General features: G+C 44.8%; 1 protein-coding gene across 1 annotated transcript in view; it reads right to left on the reverse strand.

Annotated features, from left to right (window-relative positions):
- Positions 1-1,972: 1,972 nt before the first annotated feature.
- Cds2 (CDP-diacylglycerol synthase 2) overlaps positions 1,973-21,302 on the reverse strand; it is a 45,619-nt gene continuing 26,289 nt past the window's right edge. The window contains exons 2-13 of the mRNA XM_051183327.1: positions 19,010-19,146; positions 17,723-17,819; positions 16,729-16,826; positions 15,032-15,171; positions 14,692-14,750; positions 13,806-13,888; positions 9,552-9,639; positions 8,830-8,898; positions 7,883-8,035; positions 5,124-5,243; positions 4,629-4,732; positions 1,973-4,225 (exon numbers count right to left, since the gene is read on the reverse strand). Of these exons, the coding sequence (XP_051039284.1) occupies positions 4,093-4,225; positions 4,629-4,732; positions 5,124-5,243; positions 7,883-8,035; positions 8,830-8,898; positions 9,552-9,639; positions 13,806-13,888; positions 14,692-14,750; positions 15,032-15,171; positions 16,729-16,826; positions 17,723-17,819; positions 19,010-19,146 (1,281 nt within the window). The 3' untranslated portion in view covers positions 1,973-4,092. The remainder of the gene's footprint in view (positions 4,226-4,628; positions 4,733-5,123; positions 5,244-7,882; positions 8,036-8,829; positions 8,899-9,551; positions 9,640-13,805; positions 13,889-14,691; positions 14,751-15,031; positions 15,172-16,728; positions 16,827-17,722; positions 17,820-19,009; positions 19,147-21,302) is intronic.

The raw sequence follows: 21,302 nt of genomic DNA on the forward strand, positions 1-21,302 counted from the left end.
AAGCACTATATGATTACAATTGTTAATAATACCCTGCTGCTATTTCACCAGCTGGAGAATGAGATAAAGAGGCAGGCAGACAGGCACCTGACAGGAAGGATGAGAACAGTCTTCAAACAACCAATGGATTTCAAGATCGCCCGTCATAAAACTCTACTTTTGCATATGCTGCCCTTCTAGTCTCAAAAATCATCCCTATGTCCTAAATCCCCAATACTTTAGCATCCAAAGCACACCTCTAAACTGTCCCCAGCACCAGAGGCTTTCTTTTGAACTTTGCAAACAATAGAGCCACTTGCCCAATGAAGCAGCAACCCAATGGTAACAGCCTCCATCCACAGGAGAGCCCAGAGCCTGGGTAGGGTTGCTGCCAGTCAACTTGAAGAGAGGAGGGTAGAGGGTAGAAAGGTGGACCATATTCTAACAGAACCGGTCGGCAACTATGAATACTCCTAAGCATAGGCTCACCCTGGAACAATGTGAGTGAAGACTGTCTAGGACACTGAAGATTAGCCTAACCTTTCCATTAGGACCCTACACTACCACTTGATCCAAACCCCAGCACCCTCTGTAAGGGCCCCCAACTCAACAGGGAAACTGAGTCAGGAAGTGGAAGCTAATAATCTCTTTAAAAACAGGATGCGGAGCCACAGCTTAGAGTGATAATGGGGAAAGGAAGTTTCATTTACCCAAGATAAGGAAGTCTGAGTGCTGCCCAGGAACTGGCCTCCTCTCCTCCTCTGCACCCTATGCTCCAGACAGAGTCCACCCATAGTTGACGACCTCATGTTACATCTGCAACAGTCATCCTGTCTCCTTCTCTTAGGCCTCCCTCCTCATGCTCACCTGGCAATAAACCACCCTCCTCCCCACATGAGCAGAGTGCAGGGACAGTGGGGAACACGGACTCAACACTCGGGGGAAAAAAAAGACAACACGGCCTTGGATGTTCCTAACACATGAACCTTTAGATGTGACATCCCACATTGGTAGTGAGGGAGTCTCCCCTGGAGGTCTACCCAGGCTGACTTCATAATGAGCAGTGACTGCCCGACAGTCTGTCCTGTAGTCCTGAATGAAGTCACCCCTCCTCCCAGCTCCATCAACACAGGGACTGACCTCAGGGACTCATTTAAATCAGGCCCTCGCCAACCCAGCAATTAGCCCATATGGTCTTCGTTGATTCCCTTGAAATGCACTGCTCATATTTTCTTGTATAATATAGGCCAGGTTACAGGACGAAAGCAAGCAGGAATGAAATATCATACAAATAGTTTCACAGTCCACCTACGTAGGATTACATGTTAGATACCTCTGAAGACTGGTTACTGTACTGTATACTACAGTACATTAAGAACAGGTACATTTTAAATGTGGTTATAAAGCAGAAACTAAAAGGCTGAGATAGTGAAATAGGCTGTGTGTGTGTGTACATACTCTCCCAACTTCTTCACAGGACATCACCTTCAGAAGTAAAATAGAAACATGAACTTTTTCACGCTGAGGTGGTTAAGAGAGTGAAATGAGCACACAAAGGGAAGACTCCTTTTCCTTTTCCTAGGAACCATCATGAGCACAACTCACCCGGGAGCCCTCCTGGCTTGTTCTCTGTCAGCCTGGGTTCTGGGACCCATTGTTCACCAAATCCTAACCTCACCAGTTATAAACTATTAGTCATCTAAGCACTGCCCGGCTCAGGCCTTGCTCAGGCCTCTAGGGTCTAAGAGAAGGAGCCCTGGATGACTCGGGTGTTGGGGAACAGGACTAGCTAACCCTGTCCTGCGGGCACACTGTGAGGTGGGGCACTTCCTGTTCCCACTGCATGGCTCTCATCTGAGGTACCTTGGAAGGCTGCTATGAAGAGACAGCATACAAGCAGGAAAACAGAACCCTCTAAATTAAAACTGTACAGTATTTACAATCACACAAAGTGGGGAATATAAAGCCATGCATGAAAGTGACAAACACTGAATTCATGACAAGGAAAGGCACAAACATTTTATTTCTGACAAAACAAGATGAGTGTAAAGCAAGTTATGTGAGCCACTGAGATCTGCACGGTACATGATAAAGTAATCTCTGGGGTCCTGCCTGTTTGATGGGACAAACAACATGCTGGACAGACACACGGTGGCATGGCTCTCCTGGCTACTTGATGGGAACCCCTCCCACTTTGCCCGGAACTCAGAAAAGAATAAAAAGCTCTGGCTGGCAGTTTTCAGACACCAGCAAGCACCTCCTCAGGCCCCAGCCGCTGCTGCTCAAGGGTGTGTCTGGCTGCTAGGGACTGGTGCCCCCTGCTCTATCTAGTTTGGTGATCCAAGGTCAGTTTTCAGTCAGAAAAGTACAGTCTCATTCCTAACCACCACTGAAAAGCTTAAGAAAACACTGACTCATCTTTAGGAGCAACCGTAAAATACACCTGAGTGTATTTCCTTTTTTGGGTGCTCATGACATGACTCAAGAGCAACAGGGGCCTCTAGAGACAGGAACCTCTCTGTAGAGTTGCAGAATCCGTAAACTTCCAGGGTAAGTCAGAAAAGGAGAACCTGAGAGCAAAGATTCCCACCCAGGGCCACACAGAAGACCCCAAACCCAAGGCAACAGCAGGTTCAATGCAGCCCTGGGAGCGGAGAAAGAAAAACCACAAGGTTGACACAGAAGTTGAAGCTCTGTCCCGCCCCCACCCTTACCCCCATGTGGGGCGCAGGGTGGTGCATCAAAGACATTCTCAGAGTTATCTGCATTGGCGGAAACAGGAAGGCTAATTTGAAAACAAAATGGCACAGACCAAGATGCTTAAAGCAAGTCACTGCGCCCTCCTTAAAGCAGTGGGGACAGCACGGCCATGGTGTTAACACGCTTGGGGAGCAAGTTCTTTCTCTGCCAACTGCTCCTGGGCCTGACAAAGAAGCAGCCTCCCACTTACCAGTCTCACTTGTGATTAGGAAGGAAAAGAACAATCACAGCTTACACAGACAACAGCAAGAGGTCCCCAGTAAAGTACAAACTACATCTAAACTGGCCACATTTCATAAAAATTATACAATGAGTCTTGGAACGAGGCTTGCTGTAGTTCTAAGCAGGACTCGGGGACTCTGAGGAGTCTGGGGATGACTGAACTCATGTAGGAAACAAGTGATTTTTAAACACACAGACATACACTCACCTCGAGAGTACTATATACACAACACAGCAGCAACACAAGTGGGCTTCCAGGCAAAGGGCATGTGAACCAAAGCCCTCTGTCCCCCACCCCTCAGGAGTCCCCAGAAGAATTCACAGCACACACATCAAGGCCTCAGCTCTGAAAGACGCGGTCTGCAGGCCCTCCTCCAGAAGCCCCTGGAGCCGGGGTGGCGGGGGAAGTTGTGACAGTGCATTCTACTGCATACACTTGAAATGTTACAGTGTGGGTTTCTCTTTCCAGACTTCATAAATTCTTCATGCTTTCTGAGAAAAATGAAGTCTGAAATCTTTTTTCAGTCTGTACGGTGAAAGCAAACTAGACGCAAAGCTCGTGTGCCCTTTGCAGGGTTTTGGCTTGGACAAGATGCTCTTCTGATGAGTGAGCCTCCCTCCGTCCTTCCCTCCCTCGGTTCCACAGCAGGCAGCCCTCCCTCCATTGCTCCCAGGCAGGGATGCCTGCAGAAGTCCCAGTGAAAGGTGTCACAACAGCTCTGCCAGGTGGGAAAGCCTCTCTACCAATCAGACAGATGAATGTATGACCTCTCATACAGCCCAGAAACACTAGATGGGTGGGGTTCAGAACCCCCAAGCAGACCCCCTGAGCTGGGCAATACTGTCTTTCATGTTGTTCAATACCTGTATTTAAGAAACCCAAATGGTTCTTCCCTGTGACTTCTTTGCAACTCAAAGCTATAACTTACTCACAGCCCACATTATAAACAGACTGTATATACAGATTAAAAAAAAAAAAAAAACAAAACTCACAAATGTAAAAGAAAAAAAAAAAAAAAAAAAAGACAGTGAGTTGAAGCTTTTCAATATCTAAGTCACAGCATCTGGGCTGGCCTTGGTGACCTGCCCCTCACTCGGTCCTGCTCCGGCTCTCCTGGCCCTGGTTGGACACTACTCATCTTCCAAGGCAGAAGTCAGAATGCCCTTGTCAGTCAGGTGAGACTTGAGTGTGTTGAAGATGTGGAGCTGCTGATCTGGCCGCAACGTCAGAAACTGCTGAATCAGTTTGCTCGGGTTTGGGCCCCTACAACAGAACATGAAGCATGCCTGAGCAGGGGCAGCCACTTTGCTGGCCCAGTTACCTAAGTGGGGCTCTGATCCCTGAATTTAGTACTGCTGGAGGGGGAGGGACCTCAGGTGATCCACAAACAGTAACAACCACACTCACGCTTAAGATGGTTTTTACCTAGCTTAAGAAACTATGAGGATTTCATCATACTTAAAAAAAAATCCACAGCCAGACATGGCAGTGCACGTCTTTACTCCCAGCACTCAGGAGGCAGAGAAGGGAGGATCTCTGAGTCTGAGGCCAGCCTGGTCTATATAGCAGGTTCCAGGACAGCCAGGGATACATAGAGAAACCCTGTCTAGAACAAAAAACAAAGAAAGAAACCCACTCATCTGACTCAGGGGGAGTGGGACCACACCTGATAAAGCTGGCAATGTACACATTGACGAAGGTGGCCATCAGGTACTGGCAGTCAAAGCGGTCCATGATGCCTCCATGACCAGGAATGGTATTGGCAAAGTCCTGTTAGAGGCAGAGGAAAGAAGGATGAGCCTGAGCTCAACAGCAACCAAATCCCAGACTAACAGATCCACCCCGTAACCAAAACCCTGCTGGGTAGAAAAGGCAATGAAAAGAGGGATAGATAAAACCAATGCTCAGGTGATCACAGAATACAACTGTAAATTACAAAATGTTGTCTTGCTGAAAGAAACACTAACCAACTAGTTAGTGACTTCTACTTTTGTTTACTGCCCCCCAAATTCAGCACATGGGCCAAGAAGAGCAGGAGCAGACATTCTGTGCCAGGGTGCATCAGCTGGTATGGTGAAGGGGTGAATGCTGATGGAGCAGGGCGGAACAGAGAATGTGGACAGGCAATGGGGGGGGGGGGCAGACAGGAGTGTTGTCCTACTTTGATTTTAAAGGCTCGTTTGAATCCACTTGCGAAGAACCCTCCAAATGGACCGATGAGCGAGGCAAAGGTGGAGAGGGCAATGCTGTGGATCTGGAAAGGGTACATCCTCACTGTTTTCTAAAGAGAAAAAGGGAAATCAAAGTCAAGGAATGTGCAAGTCTGGCTTTTTACAGTTACTGGAACAAACTAATAGAACTAGTCCTCTCTCTTTTCGATCAGAAGACTGAAGGGCTGGGGAGAGGGCACAGAGGTGAGGCGCACCTGATGTTTCCCCCAAAGAGCCTGGGCTCAGTGTCTAGCACACAGTGGCTCACAACCACCCATAACTCCAGTTCAAGAAGATCTGTGTTGTCTTTAAACTAAATCTCACGATTTTACCAATAAAGACCTGGGAATCCGATGCTGGGGTGAAAACCTGCTGGCCCAGAGAGGACAAGCTGACCTTCCTCTTTAGCCAACTTCAAAGAAGAGAGCTTCTCTTTCGCCATCCCAAATCAAAAAGGCTGCCAAACTCAAAGTCCTTTCCTACTTCCTGTGCGTTTCTCTAGCTGTTTCCCTGACTCCCTCTTACTCTCTATGGCCACTTCCCTTCCACTAGTTGCTGGATTGGCCTCTTGACCCATGGTTAATTTTCAGTGACCAAATATCCCAAAACAGACCTGTTGTCCTCTTCTGCCCTCCACTGGCACTACACACACATACAGCCATGTACGCAAAACACTCATACATATCAAAGAAATGAGCCTTTGGAAAAAGGCTGGCCCATGCTTTAAAGTCTCTAAATTCTGGCTCAATGGTACACATCAAGATATTCTGGCTTGGAGTGGTGGTACATGCCTATAATCCCAGCATTTGGAAGGCAGAAGAAGTATGATAAGGAGTTCAAGGGTACCTTCAGATACAAAGAGAGTTTAGGGCTGGTCTAAACCACATAAGAACTTGTCTCAAACAAACAAAAGGAGAAATTCTGCAATCGACTGTTTTGCAGACAATATATGAGGAAATTCCTCCTTCACCTTACTGATAATGTAATTTCAAAATGATGACTATTTCAGCAGTCTTCTCAGAGAATTGTGGGTATTCTTTATCTTTTCACCAGAACTTGACATAGTTCCTTAAAACTTAAGGGCAGGCTGAAGAGATGCTCATCAGTTAAAGTACTTGCCCTACAAGCCAGAGGACCAGAGTTAGGTTCCCCAGAATTCATGGAAACGTTAAGTGTGCAAGGAACCATCTGTAATTCCAGACTCTGAAGAGGATCACAGAGCAAGCTGGCAAGTCATAGTGTAAGCTCATGATTTACACAAGAAACCCTGCCTCAAAAGAATAAGGTAGCAGAGCAATTGAAGAACATTCTACCTGTAAATGTAAATATGCATACATTCATGCAAACACACACACACACACACACACACACACACACACACACACACACACACACACACACACACGAAAAGAAAAATAGCTACAAGCCAGGTGGTGGCATACACCTACAATCCCAGCACTCGGGAGGCAGAAGGATTCCAAGTTCACAGTGAGATCCTATCTCAGAAAAACAAAAGCCAAACAAAGTTAGGTGCAGTGTAGAATCTGAAATCCTCCTAAAGAATTTTTTGCTTCTTCACATAAATCCATTGGTCTACAATGTACTGTGGGTGGGCCTTTTATCCAGACATGACTGTGGAACACCATACATTGATCACTGCTATGCAACTCTTCCACATGGGGCCACATTCTGTTATGTGATGTCAGAGAGCTTTTAAGTGCCAGAAAACCTCCATGTTCACAACAACAGGTGCACACTTTCAAATTTCTCATTTTCACCAGAAATGCGGATTTTTATTATTGGTAACAACTAACAGTCATTTTCTTTGGAGTGAGACTTACTTCGTTCTTGTCAAGAAAAATCTCCATTATACATAAGTCTTTTCTTTTTTTCTTTTTGTGTGTGTGTGTGTGCCAATTACCTTGTTTTTTTTTTTTTTTTTTTTTTTTTTTTTTTTTTTGTTTTTGTTATTTTATCTTTTTTTTTTTTTTTTTTTCCGGAGCTGAGGACCGAACCCAGGGCCTTGCGCTTGCTAGCCAAGCGCTCTCAAGCACTCTACCACTGAGCTAAATCCCCAAACCCAACCCAAGTCTTTTCTAATAAAAACTCTATACCAAGAACTAAGCACCTAGTTGAGCTCACCACTTAAACAACTGAACACGTTTTTTTTTTTTTTTTTTTTTCGTTGGGACACACTGTGCTTCAGTATTTGGCAAAAATATTTTCTGTGAATTTTCCATTTCAGTAGAAAGAATATTAAAATGGTGTCAACGATCAGGGATATTTTAATGAAGTTACTAATTTTAGAATCCTATCAAGGGCATTCATCAAAGCAAGCGGTTTGTCTACACTTTCCAGGTGGGAAGAGCACACGGCAAGCAATGAGCTGCTAGACCAGGCAGTCTGTGGTTTTAACTCATACCCAAGTGTCACAAGTTTTAACCCCTAAGTCATCATCAGGAAGATGCCATCCCAGGGGAGAAGCACATATTATTTGGAAAGCAGCTGGGATTTCACAGACCCCTTTAAAGAGCTCCATGATCCTTTAGGAACCCACACAATAGGAGAACCATTCCTCTAAGTGACGTGAAGTTGGGGAAAGGGCTCCTCTACCCTGAACTGACCCACAGCTCACAGCTCTGGGAGAGGGGCAGCTAATATCTCTGGAGAGAACTCCTCTCTGCAGTCACCCCATCACAGTAGGACATACCCAGCCAATAACTGACTGGATCACTCCAGGAATGTTGTACTCCTGCAGGCGGAAGAGGTCAGACGGCTCACAGTCCACAGTGAAGCTGTTGGTATCATTGTTGTACTCCACAGGACAGACAAAGCATCTGTACCCAGACATCACATAGGAGAGCTAGGGATGAAGAGCAGAGAGACAAGCAGGAACATCAGTTGTAGACATCGAGCCTGGCTGGCCAGCACTGATTGGGCCATGATTCTCAGAGTACCTCTCACCTTGTTCACTGTATGCCATGGGCTCAAAGAGAGGCTTGTGTTTCACCACATGTATATTTTACCTGAACTGTTAAACAAAAAGGTTTGTGTGTCTCACTGGGGATTCATACATATATATCCAAACACAAACCTTGAAAAACCCAGGAAAGATCTGAGCAAAGACCTATAAGACAATTCTTCCCACCTATGGAGCCCTGCCCTATTGTGCTAAGAATCTTTAAAGTCAGTGCTACATAAAAGCCATGATGTGTGTGTGGGGTGGGGGGGTGGGGGTACAGTGACAGCCAGCTGACACTAGAAGAGGGAAGGACTGAGTATCAGCACAGGGAATGGTGTCTTCCAAGGGGCTAGAAGATTGTACTCCTCCAGGCAAGTCATATGTAGAAGAAGAAAATCTTGAGTGGAAATAACAATTCTTACCTCACCCCTTACTCCAAGTTGCCAGTTGTCATTCCAATCTTAGTATTACCAGGTGACTGGGCATAAGAGGGCATAAGATGTATGCATGGTCCCCTATACAACTACTTGATAACTGGAAGCTGCCATGCCAGTTACAGAACACATTATTTTGAGTAAGGTCAGCACTGGGCAGGAAAGAGTCACTGGTTTGGGAAGACATATTCTCCTGCACAGGTCTTTGAAGATGGTGTGGGGCCCTTTCTCCTCCCCATCCAGACAGAAGCTACCACCTACCAGAAGGCCAAACACCACAGTGGCAAAGAAGCCCCCAATGAAGCCTTCCCAGGTCTTCTTCGGAGACAGCTGCAGATAGAAAACACTGTCAGCAAAGGGTACTTCTGTAACTCCAGTTTGGTGCTTGATTAGTTATGAAAAGTACTTTCAGCCAGGAGTGATGGAGAAAACCTTTAATCCCAGCTCTAAGAAGGCAGAGGCAGGACATCTCTTTGAAGCCAGCCTGATCTACACAGTGAGTTCCAGACCAGCCAGGGCTACACAGTAAGACCACCTCAAAACCATATAAATATTCCTACATAAGTATTCCTACATAAAATCCCTCTTCAATCAATTGTGTCACTTTCAAAATTCTCCCCCAAAAGTTTTTTCTTATTCCCTATCCTATGTTCTTCAGGATAGTGTTCTTTCTATCCCATTAGTGACTTACACGTTTATTATATTATAAAAAATATACATTAATAACAATAGTCAAATAAAGACCAGAGCCCCAAAAGTATGTCTACATAAAAATACTATATTTGGTAGATATTTTGAAATAGGTATTTGCCTGTGTCTCTTTGAGCTTATTTTTTTTTTTTCTCTAACAGATCCCATGGGTGACATGAAGACAGGACTGCAAGTGGATACACATCAGCAAGATTCCCTCTCTATCCACTGACAAGCTGTACAGAAAGAATTACCACCCACCAGAACAACCCATATCAAGGTGACCCACTTACCTTAATGAGTGGGGTCCGACCAAAGAAGAAGCCAAACATATAGGCCATGATATCATTACAGATGACACATGAAATGGGAACAATAAACCTAGGGGGAAAAATCCAAGAGAGAAATAACTCTACCAAGATGATCTCAGAAGTCTACTAAGTAGTGTCAACATTAACTCACTACCAAAATAACTCATGGTGTATTTGTAACTCATTAAGGTTTAAGTTGAGAAGAAAATAAACACGGGAAGAGGAAAGTAATCAGTGGAAGTGGGAAGGAAGTAAGAGAAGGCAATAAAAGGTAATAATGAAAAATATATTGTATACATGTATTAAAGCATAATAAAATACATTACTATGTTTACTTGATATTTCTAAATAAAAATTTAAAAGGAAAGTAAGTCAGGGATGGTTGTACAAGCCTCTAACACCAGCTGAGGAGGGTAAGAGAGGATTGCTTTAAGTTCAAGGCTGCCTTAGGCTACACACAGACACCATCTCTAAAGAAAAGCAGTAGAGAACACACCAAAATGTCATACCCAGTGCATGGCACATGACTAGTATTTAAATATTCACTGAATGACAGAACAAATGAAGACAGCATTTTATAAATGCCATTTGTTCCTTCTTCATTATGAAGTAGTACATGAGCAAGATAATGTGGGGGGGTTGTGGAGGGCACTGCTTATTTCCCCATCCCAACTACTATTCCCCAAAATAGCAATCTAAAAATCTTTCTTTTTGCCTAGTAACTATCTTTATGTTTTTTAAGAAATATACATCATTATGTCATAGTTAAATTTCCCACTGTTTATTACTAGCACTAATATTATCTATGGTGTTTGAATGAGAGACCCAAAAGGCCCATACCAGTTGGTGGAACTGTCTGTGGCCTTGTTGGAAGAGGTATGTCACTGGAAGCAGGCTTTGAGGCTTCAAAAACCCAGGCCATCTCTTCCCCACCCCCTCTGTGTCTGTCTGTCTGTGTCTATTTTTGTCTCTCTCTGGAGTCATAAGCTTTAAATACAATGTTTTCTTTCATGATTTGGTCATGGTTTTGTCATGGCAACAGAAGAGTAGAAAAGACAAAAGCCTAGGGAGTGGACTATTGCTGTAACAGGCCTGGCCATGCTGTTTTGGAAGAATGTGAAAGACTTTGGGACTTTGGACTAGGAGAGTAGTTGAATGCTGTAACATGGCTAATTGGTAATCCTAGTAGGAGCTTAGTGGTGCTGAGAGCAGTGTGAACTGTGGATGCCCGGCTCAAGAGGTGTCAGAGGAGAACAATATTAGCACCTGAGCTAGAGGCCATTCTTGTGATATTTTGGCAAAGAACGTGGCTACTTTTGCCCCTGTCCTAAGAATTCACCAGAAGCTAAATTTAAGACTCTGAACTAATTTCATTGGCAGAGGAGACTTCAAGACAACCTAATGTTGACTCTGCTGTGGTTTTTAGTGATTACTCTTATGCAGATGTTCAATGACAAGGAGAAAGTGGGATAAAAAGAAATGCAAAAGGTATAGCCTGAGGAGAAAAAAAGAACCAAGAAATGTAACTTTGGGCAAGGTTTGTGCTGACAGAGATAAGAAGAAATGGATAAAGTGAGTGGTGTCCTCAAGGTGAGACACCACCCAGCTAATCCTACAACTTGTGAAAAAGTTTTGCTTAAGGAATTACCTGTTCCTCAGAACAACAATAATCAAAGCCTATACTAATGTAATTCAAGGAGGAGGGCAGGTTCCATCCTAAGCAGGTAGCAAAATTTGGCTGCATCAACCAAGCGATTCTGGCTTTAGTCATGAAGGATGCAGAAGGAAAGGGGTTGTGGAATCTTCTTTCTTGGTTAAGGAGAGCTGCTGAAGACAGACATGTGGCAGGAGAGTCCCTGAATGGAGGCCCATAATGGCCGTTGTGTGAAGCTGTTAAAGTGAAGCCTGGATTGTACTGTAGACCCCAGACTATCAGAAGTGCCAGAGCTGTGGGATACCAGCTAAGGAGAGCTGTACACAGCCCAAGAAAAGAAGTGCGCTGTAGTCAGCAAAGCAGGGGGGAGACATCTAAGCCTTTGACATGAGACATAGAGCTACATGATTTGGAGTTTGGCCTGCTGGGTTTCAGCCTTGCCTTTGGTCCAGTATTTCCTCACTAAGCATCATTTTCCTCCCTTGGAATAGTAATACAAATGCTGTGCTATTGTATGTTGGAAGTATATAATTTGCTTTTTGATTTTACAAGGCATTACAATTAAGAAATTGCGTTGCGTATCAGAGGAAATTTTGAACTTTTGAAACTACTGACTCTGAAAAACTATGGAGACTTTTGAAGTTGAACTAAATACATTTTGCATTAAGATGCGGTAAGAAGCCTGCAAGGTGAAGCAGTATACTGTGGTGGTTTGAATGAGAATGCCCCCACAGGCTCATATTGGAACTATTGGGGAAGGATTCAGGGGTGTGGCCTTGTGGAGGAGGTGTGTCACTGGGGGCAGGCTTCAAGGTTTCAAAAAAGCTTGCCATTCCGAGTAAGTGTCCTCTCTCTCTCTCTCTCCCTCTCTCTCTCTCTCTCTCTCTCTCCCCCCCCTTCTCTCACTTGTTCTCTCTCTCTCTTCCCCCTTCCTGGTTATAACAAATCCAGTGCTCAGAGATTCACTTCTTCCTTGCTCCTCCCCTGCTGACATGTCCTTCCTAACAGAACTGGTCCAGTCTACCCCTCTCCTCATTCTGACATTGTTCTAAGTTCCTCTGCTACAGTTTAATATGCTACATGTAAATGCTATTTCCTGGCCCATCTACAGGTAGTATTTCCTGGCTAACTCTGAGGGAGTTGAAAGTGTTTGAACATCTTCACTCTATTCTCCTCCAACTCCCACAGCATTTCCTTCAGCCATCTGTTCTATAGAACTACAATGATGCCTTCATTAGAAAGGTTAGTATTAGTCACAAATGATCCTCATGTATGCTTGGTCCTGAGTTTAGTATTCTTAAGAAATACCTAGGGATCTATTTGTGTTTAAAAAAAAAAAAAAAAAAAATCCTTCCAACTCACAAAACCTCAAGACAGGGAAGAAGCTGGTGGGTACCTCCTTGGGCCATTACCTTGTTTTAAATATAATATATAGGCTAACATTTACAGGCACTCTTTACAGGTGAACACATCCAGAGATGAAGCTTGTAGGCTTGTCAACCACAATATTTACTGTCTCTCTCATTACACAGCTGTGTCTTGACCATCCCACTGAGGGCATCTAGCTTCTCCAATAAGCCTGTGACTAACAACAGACAAGCTTCCAGGTGAATCCACACACTTAAATCAAATGACACAGATGCAGTATGCTGTTCTTCTGACCCACTGCCAGATTCAATTCTCCAGCATTTTATTTTTAACCATAAAGGAAATCCACCTTCTCCCTCTGTATGATCTTCAGTAGGGTCAGGTTACTATCAGCTCTTGACCTATCTGGTCCTGTTTCTTCTGCCAAGTATGGAATTAACAGCTTTCAAAGCTCCTCTATAGTTACTGACCTATTCGAGTGTGTATACTGTGGAATAATCTTTTCGTACACTGTGAAGATGTGTCATTCTGATTGGTTGAATAAAAAGCTGAAGAGCCAATAGCTAGGCAGGATTTTCAGGGCAGAGAGGATGCTGGGAAGAAGGCGGCAGAGTCACCAGGTAAGGAGCAAGCAGAAGAGCAGCACAGCAGTACAGAGTAGGGTAATAAAGCCATGAAGCAGAAAGTAAATTAATAAAAATGGGTCAATTTAAGTTATAAGAGCTAGTTAGAAACAAGCCTAAGCTATCAGGTGCGCTTTCATAACAGAAGTCTCCATGTGGTTTATTTGGAAGCTGGCTGGTGGGACAGAAAATCTGCCTACATGTATCTTCATTACCTTCCCTGTTTAATACAAGTTGTTGGAAATTATGATTATCTCCCCTACATTATCAAATCTGTTACCATGTTACCACAGTTATTGACCTTGGTTTCTTTACTTTTCAATGAACCTGTCAAGCTAGATTAGAATGTCTCAGAGATTGGCTCTGAACAACAGCATCTATATCACCTGGGATTGAACTAGAAATTCAAATCAGGTGTCACCCCAGGCCTACTTAATCAGCTACACATTATAAACCAGCCCACAGAAAATTCTGATAGGTGTAAAGTGGGACGCTGGAAAAGGAGGCAGAGGCCCTTAGCTACCTGTACAACCCCCAACCCCAAAGGGGAAAAAAAAGGCAATGTCTCAGTGTCCCATTGTTCCTACTTACCATATCATTCCTTCAAACAAGTTATGGATAACAAGATGTGACTGGGTTACAACAATAAGCAAGGTCACATGGGTCCAGCCAAACTGCAAAAGAAGGAAATTAACTCTACCTACCAAGTTTATTGCAAAATCAGCTTCAAAGAACAGGAAGGTACAAATGGGAAACTCCTGAGAAATAGGGAAGACATGCTTTAATACCTGACTTATTGGCAGTGAGAAGCACAGAACAAGCTTCTGAAAGTAACACAGACCTCCCCAACAACAGTCCCATCAAAGCAGGGTGAGGCATGCCTAACATCTCAGTACTCCAGAGGCAGGAGAACTGTAAATGTGAGACCAGCCTAAGCTACACAGTGATATCCAATCAGAACAACAGAGACAGGAAGGCCCTGCACCCTACAGTGAGTGAGTCCTTTCATGCTCTCGAGCCTGGGAACATTCCATTTTCCCACTCAGATTCTCTCAGGCTGAGGCAAGAAACAAGCAGCACCAAACAAAAGATGAGATGGAGGCTGCAGCGATGCCTCTAGGGTTGTAGCATGGCCCTCTAGCCTTCAGAGGCCCAGAGGAAAAGACCTCAGCAAGTAAGTTGAGCGTCTGGTCTAGTTAGATGAAGGACTGCAGGACTCTTGTTCTCCCTGCTCTAGGTTCCAGAATTCAGAACAAACCACATCAACTTTTCATTTGTCACAGAAAACATGAAACGCCTGATGAGTTTCTACAGATCATCTGGCCAACAAGTTCAGCTGGTTAATTTCTATAGCTCTTCAAGGAACCAAGAAATCAATTTCAATTTCTCACATGTTCCCATAACATACATACATACATATATACACACACACACACACACACACACACACACACACACACACACACACTCCCCTTACCATGTAGAACTGCAGTCGATAATGCTTCTTAACTAGACTCAGTACAAACATGCAGAACCCTAGTTGGAGACAGGAGAGAGGATAAGATCAATCACACTGCATTTCTTTCTTTTCTTTAGCTAAGTTAAGTAGTCCATTGACTACCTTATTTGTAACAATTAAGCACTACAATGATTTCAAAGCCCATGGGGAAAATCAGTTTTCAGCCAAAGTAAGACAGAGCAGTCAGCTCACTTCCTAGTATGGTCAGCTAACTTCACAAAACTTTAACCAACTCCTACAAATGAAGCAGAGGAACAGGATGTCCAGAGCAGAACTGGGGGAAACACATGATACATACCTGTGAGATACAGGGTAAAGGAAATGAACCGGTGGTATTTACTGAGAATCCTCAAAGGCTCCTCTCTTTGGACCAACGTGAAGAAGTAATCTGTTACTGTCTCACCATAGAAGAAGTAGTTTACACACAGGAGAAAGTACCTGCAAATGTTAAGAACACAGTGCCCAGGGGTAGTGTGTGCAGCTCTCCTCCAAGAAGCCCTCAGAAAGCCCAGAAAAGACAGAACAGCCCACCACCTTGAGAGTTGATCTAGAAATTTATGGCACATTTTATTTACTCTCCCTTATTAAAGATCTGGAATTTCCCCCTTTTGGGGTGCTCCCACACCTAATCCTAGGGCCTTCCAAAGTGTGCCTCACTCAGCCCAACTCCCTAGGCTTGCTCCCACAATTCCCACAGGAAATCTCCACTTCTGTCAAAAGTGGTTCACCTGATGTTGTCACCGTTCTGCTTAACATCTTCCTTGCTTGGAACACCCCCTTCACCTACCCATTATTTTCATTTGTTGCTTCAACACTATTTTATTTTAAAATTAAAAAAAAAAAAAAAAAGGCTGGATGACCTGACATCTGTCTACCACATATTTATTTCTATGGCAAACAGTAGCTGATGACTTCATTTGGCAATTAGGCTCCATCTCAGGACATATCCCCCTTTAGAAGCCTGGCTGTGTCCCAGACTCCTCACCTAGTGTTAACTGCACATTGGTTTACATCTTCTCTTCAACTGGAGGAACATGATGGGGAAGCCACACTCAACACCTCCATTATGCTTCTGGACATGGGGTCATGCTACATCACCCCAAGCCCTCAACAGAAGAGATCAGAGAGCTTCTCTTTCTCATCTTTTAATTATAAAATACAAAAACTCCCACATTGGGTTTATTTTCCATTGTGTGGGAAAATTTCCTTTTCAAAGTGACCATAGCAAGGGTCAGGTCTCCTGAGTACATTAGCAAATTTCCAAACACAGCTGTCTTAACTACAGAACAGCCACAGGAGAACAATATCTAAGCCCAGAGAACAATCACAAGGGCAGATGGAGGCGGAAAATCAGCCTGTACTGTTGAGAGATGTTGAGTGTCCCCAAGTCCGAGCAAGACAGCTTCCTTGGCCATAACCAAGTTTCTTACACACAAATCATTACTGTCCAGCCCATGAAGTCACACAGCAGTTAGCTCAGTCAATGAGTCTTCCCAGCTCTGCTAGACTAACACCACCTGAGAACAGGGGAGCCAACAGCAGGTGGGTCAGGATCTGAAGGAGCCCACATCCTAACCATGGTGGCACCCTGAGTGCCTTAGAGGAAGTAGGGCTCCAACAGATAAAGCCTCAACTTTGTTGTTGTACTGATGAAGACATCAAGTACCAGAGAGCGCAACACCAACACCAGAACCTACCAGTTCCCGATACCCCAATGAGGGGTTGGGTTGCAGTATAAAGCTATACTGATCTCAGGTGGGGATGCAAAATTCCATCCCTGCTGTAGGAATCTAAGGAATCCTGCTACTGAGGTAAACCCAGCCACAGACCATTTCTTCTAGGGAAGTCCCCGGCTACTGAAGATTCTTCAGAGACAGCCCTACAATACAGCCTATCAAAGACACTGTGTAAGTCTGTGGCCACCACCACTCTAAGTACTTAACACAAATCACATCACCCACATCAGGCAAGGTGCCCCATAGCAAGAGATCTTACCAGCTGAGGGTTCTGAACCAGGGCAAGTCATAGGAGTGGTATACATTGTAGCCAATAGTGATTATCTCGTGGAAACACTTAATCTGAACACACATCACCTGAAAAACAGAGGAAATCAGAGTTCTTCTTGGGGTCTTCACTGGTCTTCAACACAGTCATGACACTTAAATGTTTCTGCTTTTCTCCCTTTCTCTCACACCACACCAGGGTAATACAGCCCTTTACAATCACAATTTCTCACAGTAAATGCATAACCCTGATGCCCTGAGTAACCTTCTAGAACCTTCCAAGACTCAGCCAATCTCTTCCCACCTTGACCTTGAATATGGGGGAGGGGGGGAAGGAGTGCGCTCAAGCGCTTTGCTGCCATCATCTAGAACTGTCTATAAGGAGCGAAGCTCAATTGAGAAGATGCCTGTACTAGACTGGCCTGTAGGCAAGCCTGTGCAGCATTTTCTTGACTGCTGACTGATGTGGAGGGCCCAGTCCACTGTAGGTGCTGCCATCACAGGGCAGGTGATCCTGGGATGCATAAGAAAGCAGACTGAGTAAGTCACTGAGAGCAAGTCAACAAGCAGTGTTCCTCACGCTCTCAGCTTTAGTTCCTGCCCCCAGTTCCCTGTCCTGACCTCCTCAAGTTACCTTTGGTCGTGGTGTTTATCATGGCAACAGAAAGGCAAACTAGAACAGGTGGGAAGATTGAACTCCTATGGACTGCAACTTCTCAATGGAAGTTCTAAGTCTGTGAGAAAAGCCCCAGGAAAGCAAGAAACCAGAGTCTCACACAAAACAGCAGCCAGAGCCACTGTTCACATCAGTGACCCTACAGCTGGCACGTGAGAAATGGGAGGTTACAGGTGCTCTAAGACACAAGGATCTGACAAACCTGGGGCTCCACGGATTCCCAGAACCAACCCAACACAGGCACTGCAAGCGACCAACCCCATAGGAAAAGCTGGATTCAGCACAGAAATGGCTTGTCAATGGTACTTACAATCATCATCAAAACCATTGGTCCCAGGTAAATGATAATGAAGAAGAATGCAATCATGGCCAAAGTCAGGATGCCTCTCACCCACCAGTTCTTCCATCTAGGTGAGAGAGAAAGACCCGTCAGGAGCCCAGAGAGAACGACAGCACCGGCCTAAGGAAGTGGCACTGGGGGGCCCTGAATGTAGTCCCCTCCAGAGCACCCCCTGCACCTCAGCAGATGCACAGCTGGTGAGGGCAGGACCTCGGCACCAACGCCTGCTCACAGCCAAACTCAGCAGGTGCAGAAGCCACACTAGCACACCTTAAACAAAGCCTGAGGGAGGTGTGCAAGAGCAGGGGATAGGACAGTGAGTGTCCTTTGTTTCTGTGTCTATATGGGTGGCTTCCATGGCCATTTATTTCTAAGGCTAAAATCATTTTTTCTACAGCTGGCTTCTACATGCCCTTAAAATCACAATGACAACAGCTATCTTAGACAAAGAGAGTACCAACTGTCACAAATATGCAACAGGCATGTCTAGAAGAATTTTATGTATTGACCCACCCAATCCTTAACATAACAGTCTAAATAGGCTTTATTTCAACTGACATTTTTATGCTCAGAAATGGAAACAGATCCTGTGGTAAGCTAATAGTAAGCTAGGCTTTGAACACAGGATCCATGATGCTCTTACCCACAGAAGGCACACAGAAACACTTTCTGGGAATGCTTTGGAGGCTTATGGTTTGTGCTTCTCAGACATGCATATAGCTGGTGTTAGAGGACTGGTTCTCTTTTTTCCTTTCATTTATTTATTTTTTTATGTGATATTTTTTTTATTTAAATTTGAAACAAACTCATTTTACATGTCAATCCCAGTTCTAGCATCCTCCCCTGTTTCCCCCCCCCCATCCCATCCCCTTTCTGCTCCCCAGGGAGCAGACTTCCATGGGGGAGTCTTCAAAGACTGTCATATCATTTGGAGCAGGGCCCAGGTCCTCCCCCATGTGTCTAGGCTGAGAGAGTATCCCTGTATGTGGACTGGGCTCCCAAAGTCCATTCGTATACCAGGGATAAATACTGATCCACTACCACAGACCACATAGACTGCGTAGAGGACTGATTTTCTTGAGAGACAGGAGTTTTACCCCCGACTCACTTAAGCTGAGAAACTTCTTAGTTCTTCCTGGAGAACTGAAAGACATGTTCACAGCAGATGTATGTGGAGAGAAAACAGCCTTGAACCAGAAATCCTAAAGACCTCAGTCTTACATGGCAATGGGCATGGTGCACCACTAAGCTGGTTACCTTGAAGACAAGTTGGAAAGCGCCCTGTTAAGGACCTCTGGGGTGTCATCTACGGAGGTTGGTGGGGGAGCTGTTTCTGCTCGGCTCTCACTGTCTGATGCAGTCTCTCCATCGATCTTTGCTTCTGACTCTGATTCCTATATGGCAAAAACAGAAGAGCAAAGGTCAAAACTGCTGGGTTAGCTACTAAGATGTGCATAGTTATCATGGAAGATCCACAGGACAAGAATTCACAGTGAGGTCACAGAACAGATGGGACACAGTAATCCTGTGCCATGCACACCATGGGGGGCAGGGGAGGTATGAAAAGACAGACACGGCTCACTTGTATCCCGAGAATGCAACCTGGAGGAGGCTGTGACCTTCTTCTGAGGGCCTGGCCATGAGCCTGTCATTCATTGTCTAAGTATCCCAGGCTAATGCAGGCCACAAGCACCCAGGAATGGCTATCCACTTCTGAAAAACCCTCTTCATTAGCACTTGAACCTGAGGGCGCAGCCTGTACTGCATCATGGCATGCCGTGGACTCTCATAACCTCCAGAGTCCCCATGGCACTGTCTAGGCTCTCAGGAAGAAGCCAGATGTGAGGCTTCTAACCCCCAGAGATTAGTAAATACCACCATGCTCCAAAGCCCAGAAGGCTTCTGGACTTGACAGGAATACACTGTGTGAAAGCTTTCACAGACAGAGTAGAAGCCCCACCTTTCTGGTCTAGCCAGAACTGGGTACCTCCCTCTGCCTCCCTCACGCATGACCCTGGAAATCAGCAACTGCTCTGCAATGTAACTTGCAGAGAGCTGCCATGCAGGATTATCTTCAAAGGAAACACATGCAGGGCTGACCTTGTCCCCAGGCCAGAGAGGGAGGAACTAAAGTACACCAGCCACAAACTCTACCCCCAGGACCAAGCCAACAGACTATTCTGATCCTACAAACCATCTTGTTTCCCAGATTTTTTCTTTCTTAGGGGCAACAGGACCAGGTGCTATGAGAAGAGGTTGGGGGGGGGGGGTCAGATCACTTAGACTGGACAGCACCACTGAGCAACCCCACATACCATGAAGTTCAGACCTCCTCCCAGTGAGCTTCCTAGCAGAACTGGGAGGAAAGGCCCTGACTACAAACAGCCCAATGTCCCAATGCTAACCCACATCTTCTAACTTCAACATGCTCACCCGCTACATTTCCTCTCAGTCTGGAGTTCATTTTATTCTTCACCAAGAAATTCAGAACAAAATAAACTAACATTGACATTTTATCATATCTTCAAAACCTTGTGAAATATGACACGAAACCATCACTTTTTGAAGGTTAAATAGATTTTAATCTTTCCCATGCATAATTTTATGATTATTGACTGTTGTAATAGCTTCTTTTGTGAAATGTTTGTCAAGCTATTGATAGGTTTTTTTTTTCTTCTGAGCTTTCTGTCTTACTTGGTTGTATAATTTTTTAAATGTATCCCTTATTTAAGAACTCCATGTCATAGACATGTTTTCTCCCTCTGCCTCATGTTCTCTTCGCCCTGGGACCTTCCCTCTATTCCCTCTGCTCACAGTGAGGGTTCTTTTATAAAATTTTCCCAGGCAACTTCTAAAGATTGGACCATGACATCTTGTTCTCATTTCCTCGTGCCTGGCCCACAGCAAAATGCCTACTGAAGGGTAGAGGGAGGAGGGGGGATTAATCCCAGGTGTGACAGAGACTCAGTCGATGCCCTAAGAAAGACAGCCATAGCTAAATCAGCTTACAACTGATAAACCCTAACAAGGAGGGCTTTGGCTGGTATGGACTGCTGACATAAGAGACAGCTGCTGTCTCTGGTAAATGGCCTACAGACACAGCATGGGGGGGGGGGAAGCCACAGCTTGTGTCACTACTGACCCAGATGGCTCTGAATCCTTTCTGTGTGTTGTTTGCTTTGTTTTATAGTACTGGAGATTAAACCTAGGGTCCTGCATATGCTAGGCAGGCACGCTACCTAACTACCACGGATCTATATCCTCTACTCTAGTATAGGGATTCCCTGAAGAGAGATAAGCAAATTCCACCAGAGCTGTGTCCTACTCCACTGTCACAGAGACACTCTTAACACCTCCATGATTGGTCCTCTCTCTCAGAAGAAGTGAAGTCCTGGCACCAACATCAGTTTCCATTCTTTAACATTTATACTCACACCATACTAGCAACCGGCTACCTGTAAGTAAAACAAAATTACAATGGTGGTAATCTAGTTCTTATTTCAAAATGTAAGGTCCCCTTGCCTCCCCCGCTGCCTGCTAGAAGCCCCAG

This window comes from Phodopus roborovskii, unplaced genomic scaffold, assembly GCF_943737965.1.
Source record: "Phodopus roborovskii unplaced genomic scaffold, PHOROB, whole genome shotgun sequence".
In the NCBI taxonomy this organism is placed as follows: domain Eukaryota; kingdom Metazoa; phylum Chordata; class Mammalia; order Rodentia; family Cricetidae; genus Phodopus; species Phodopus roborovskii.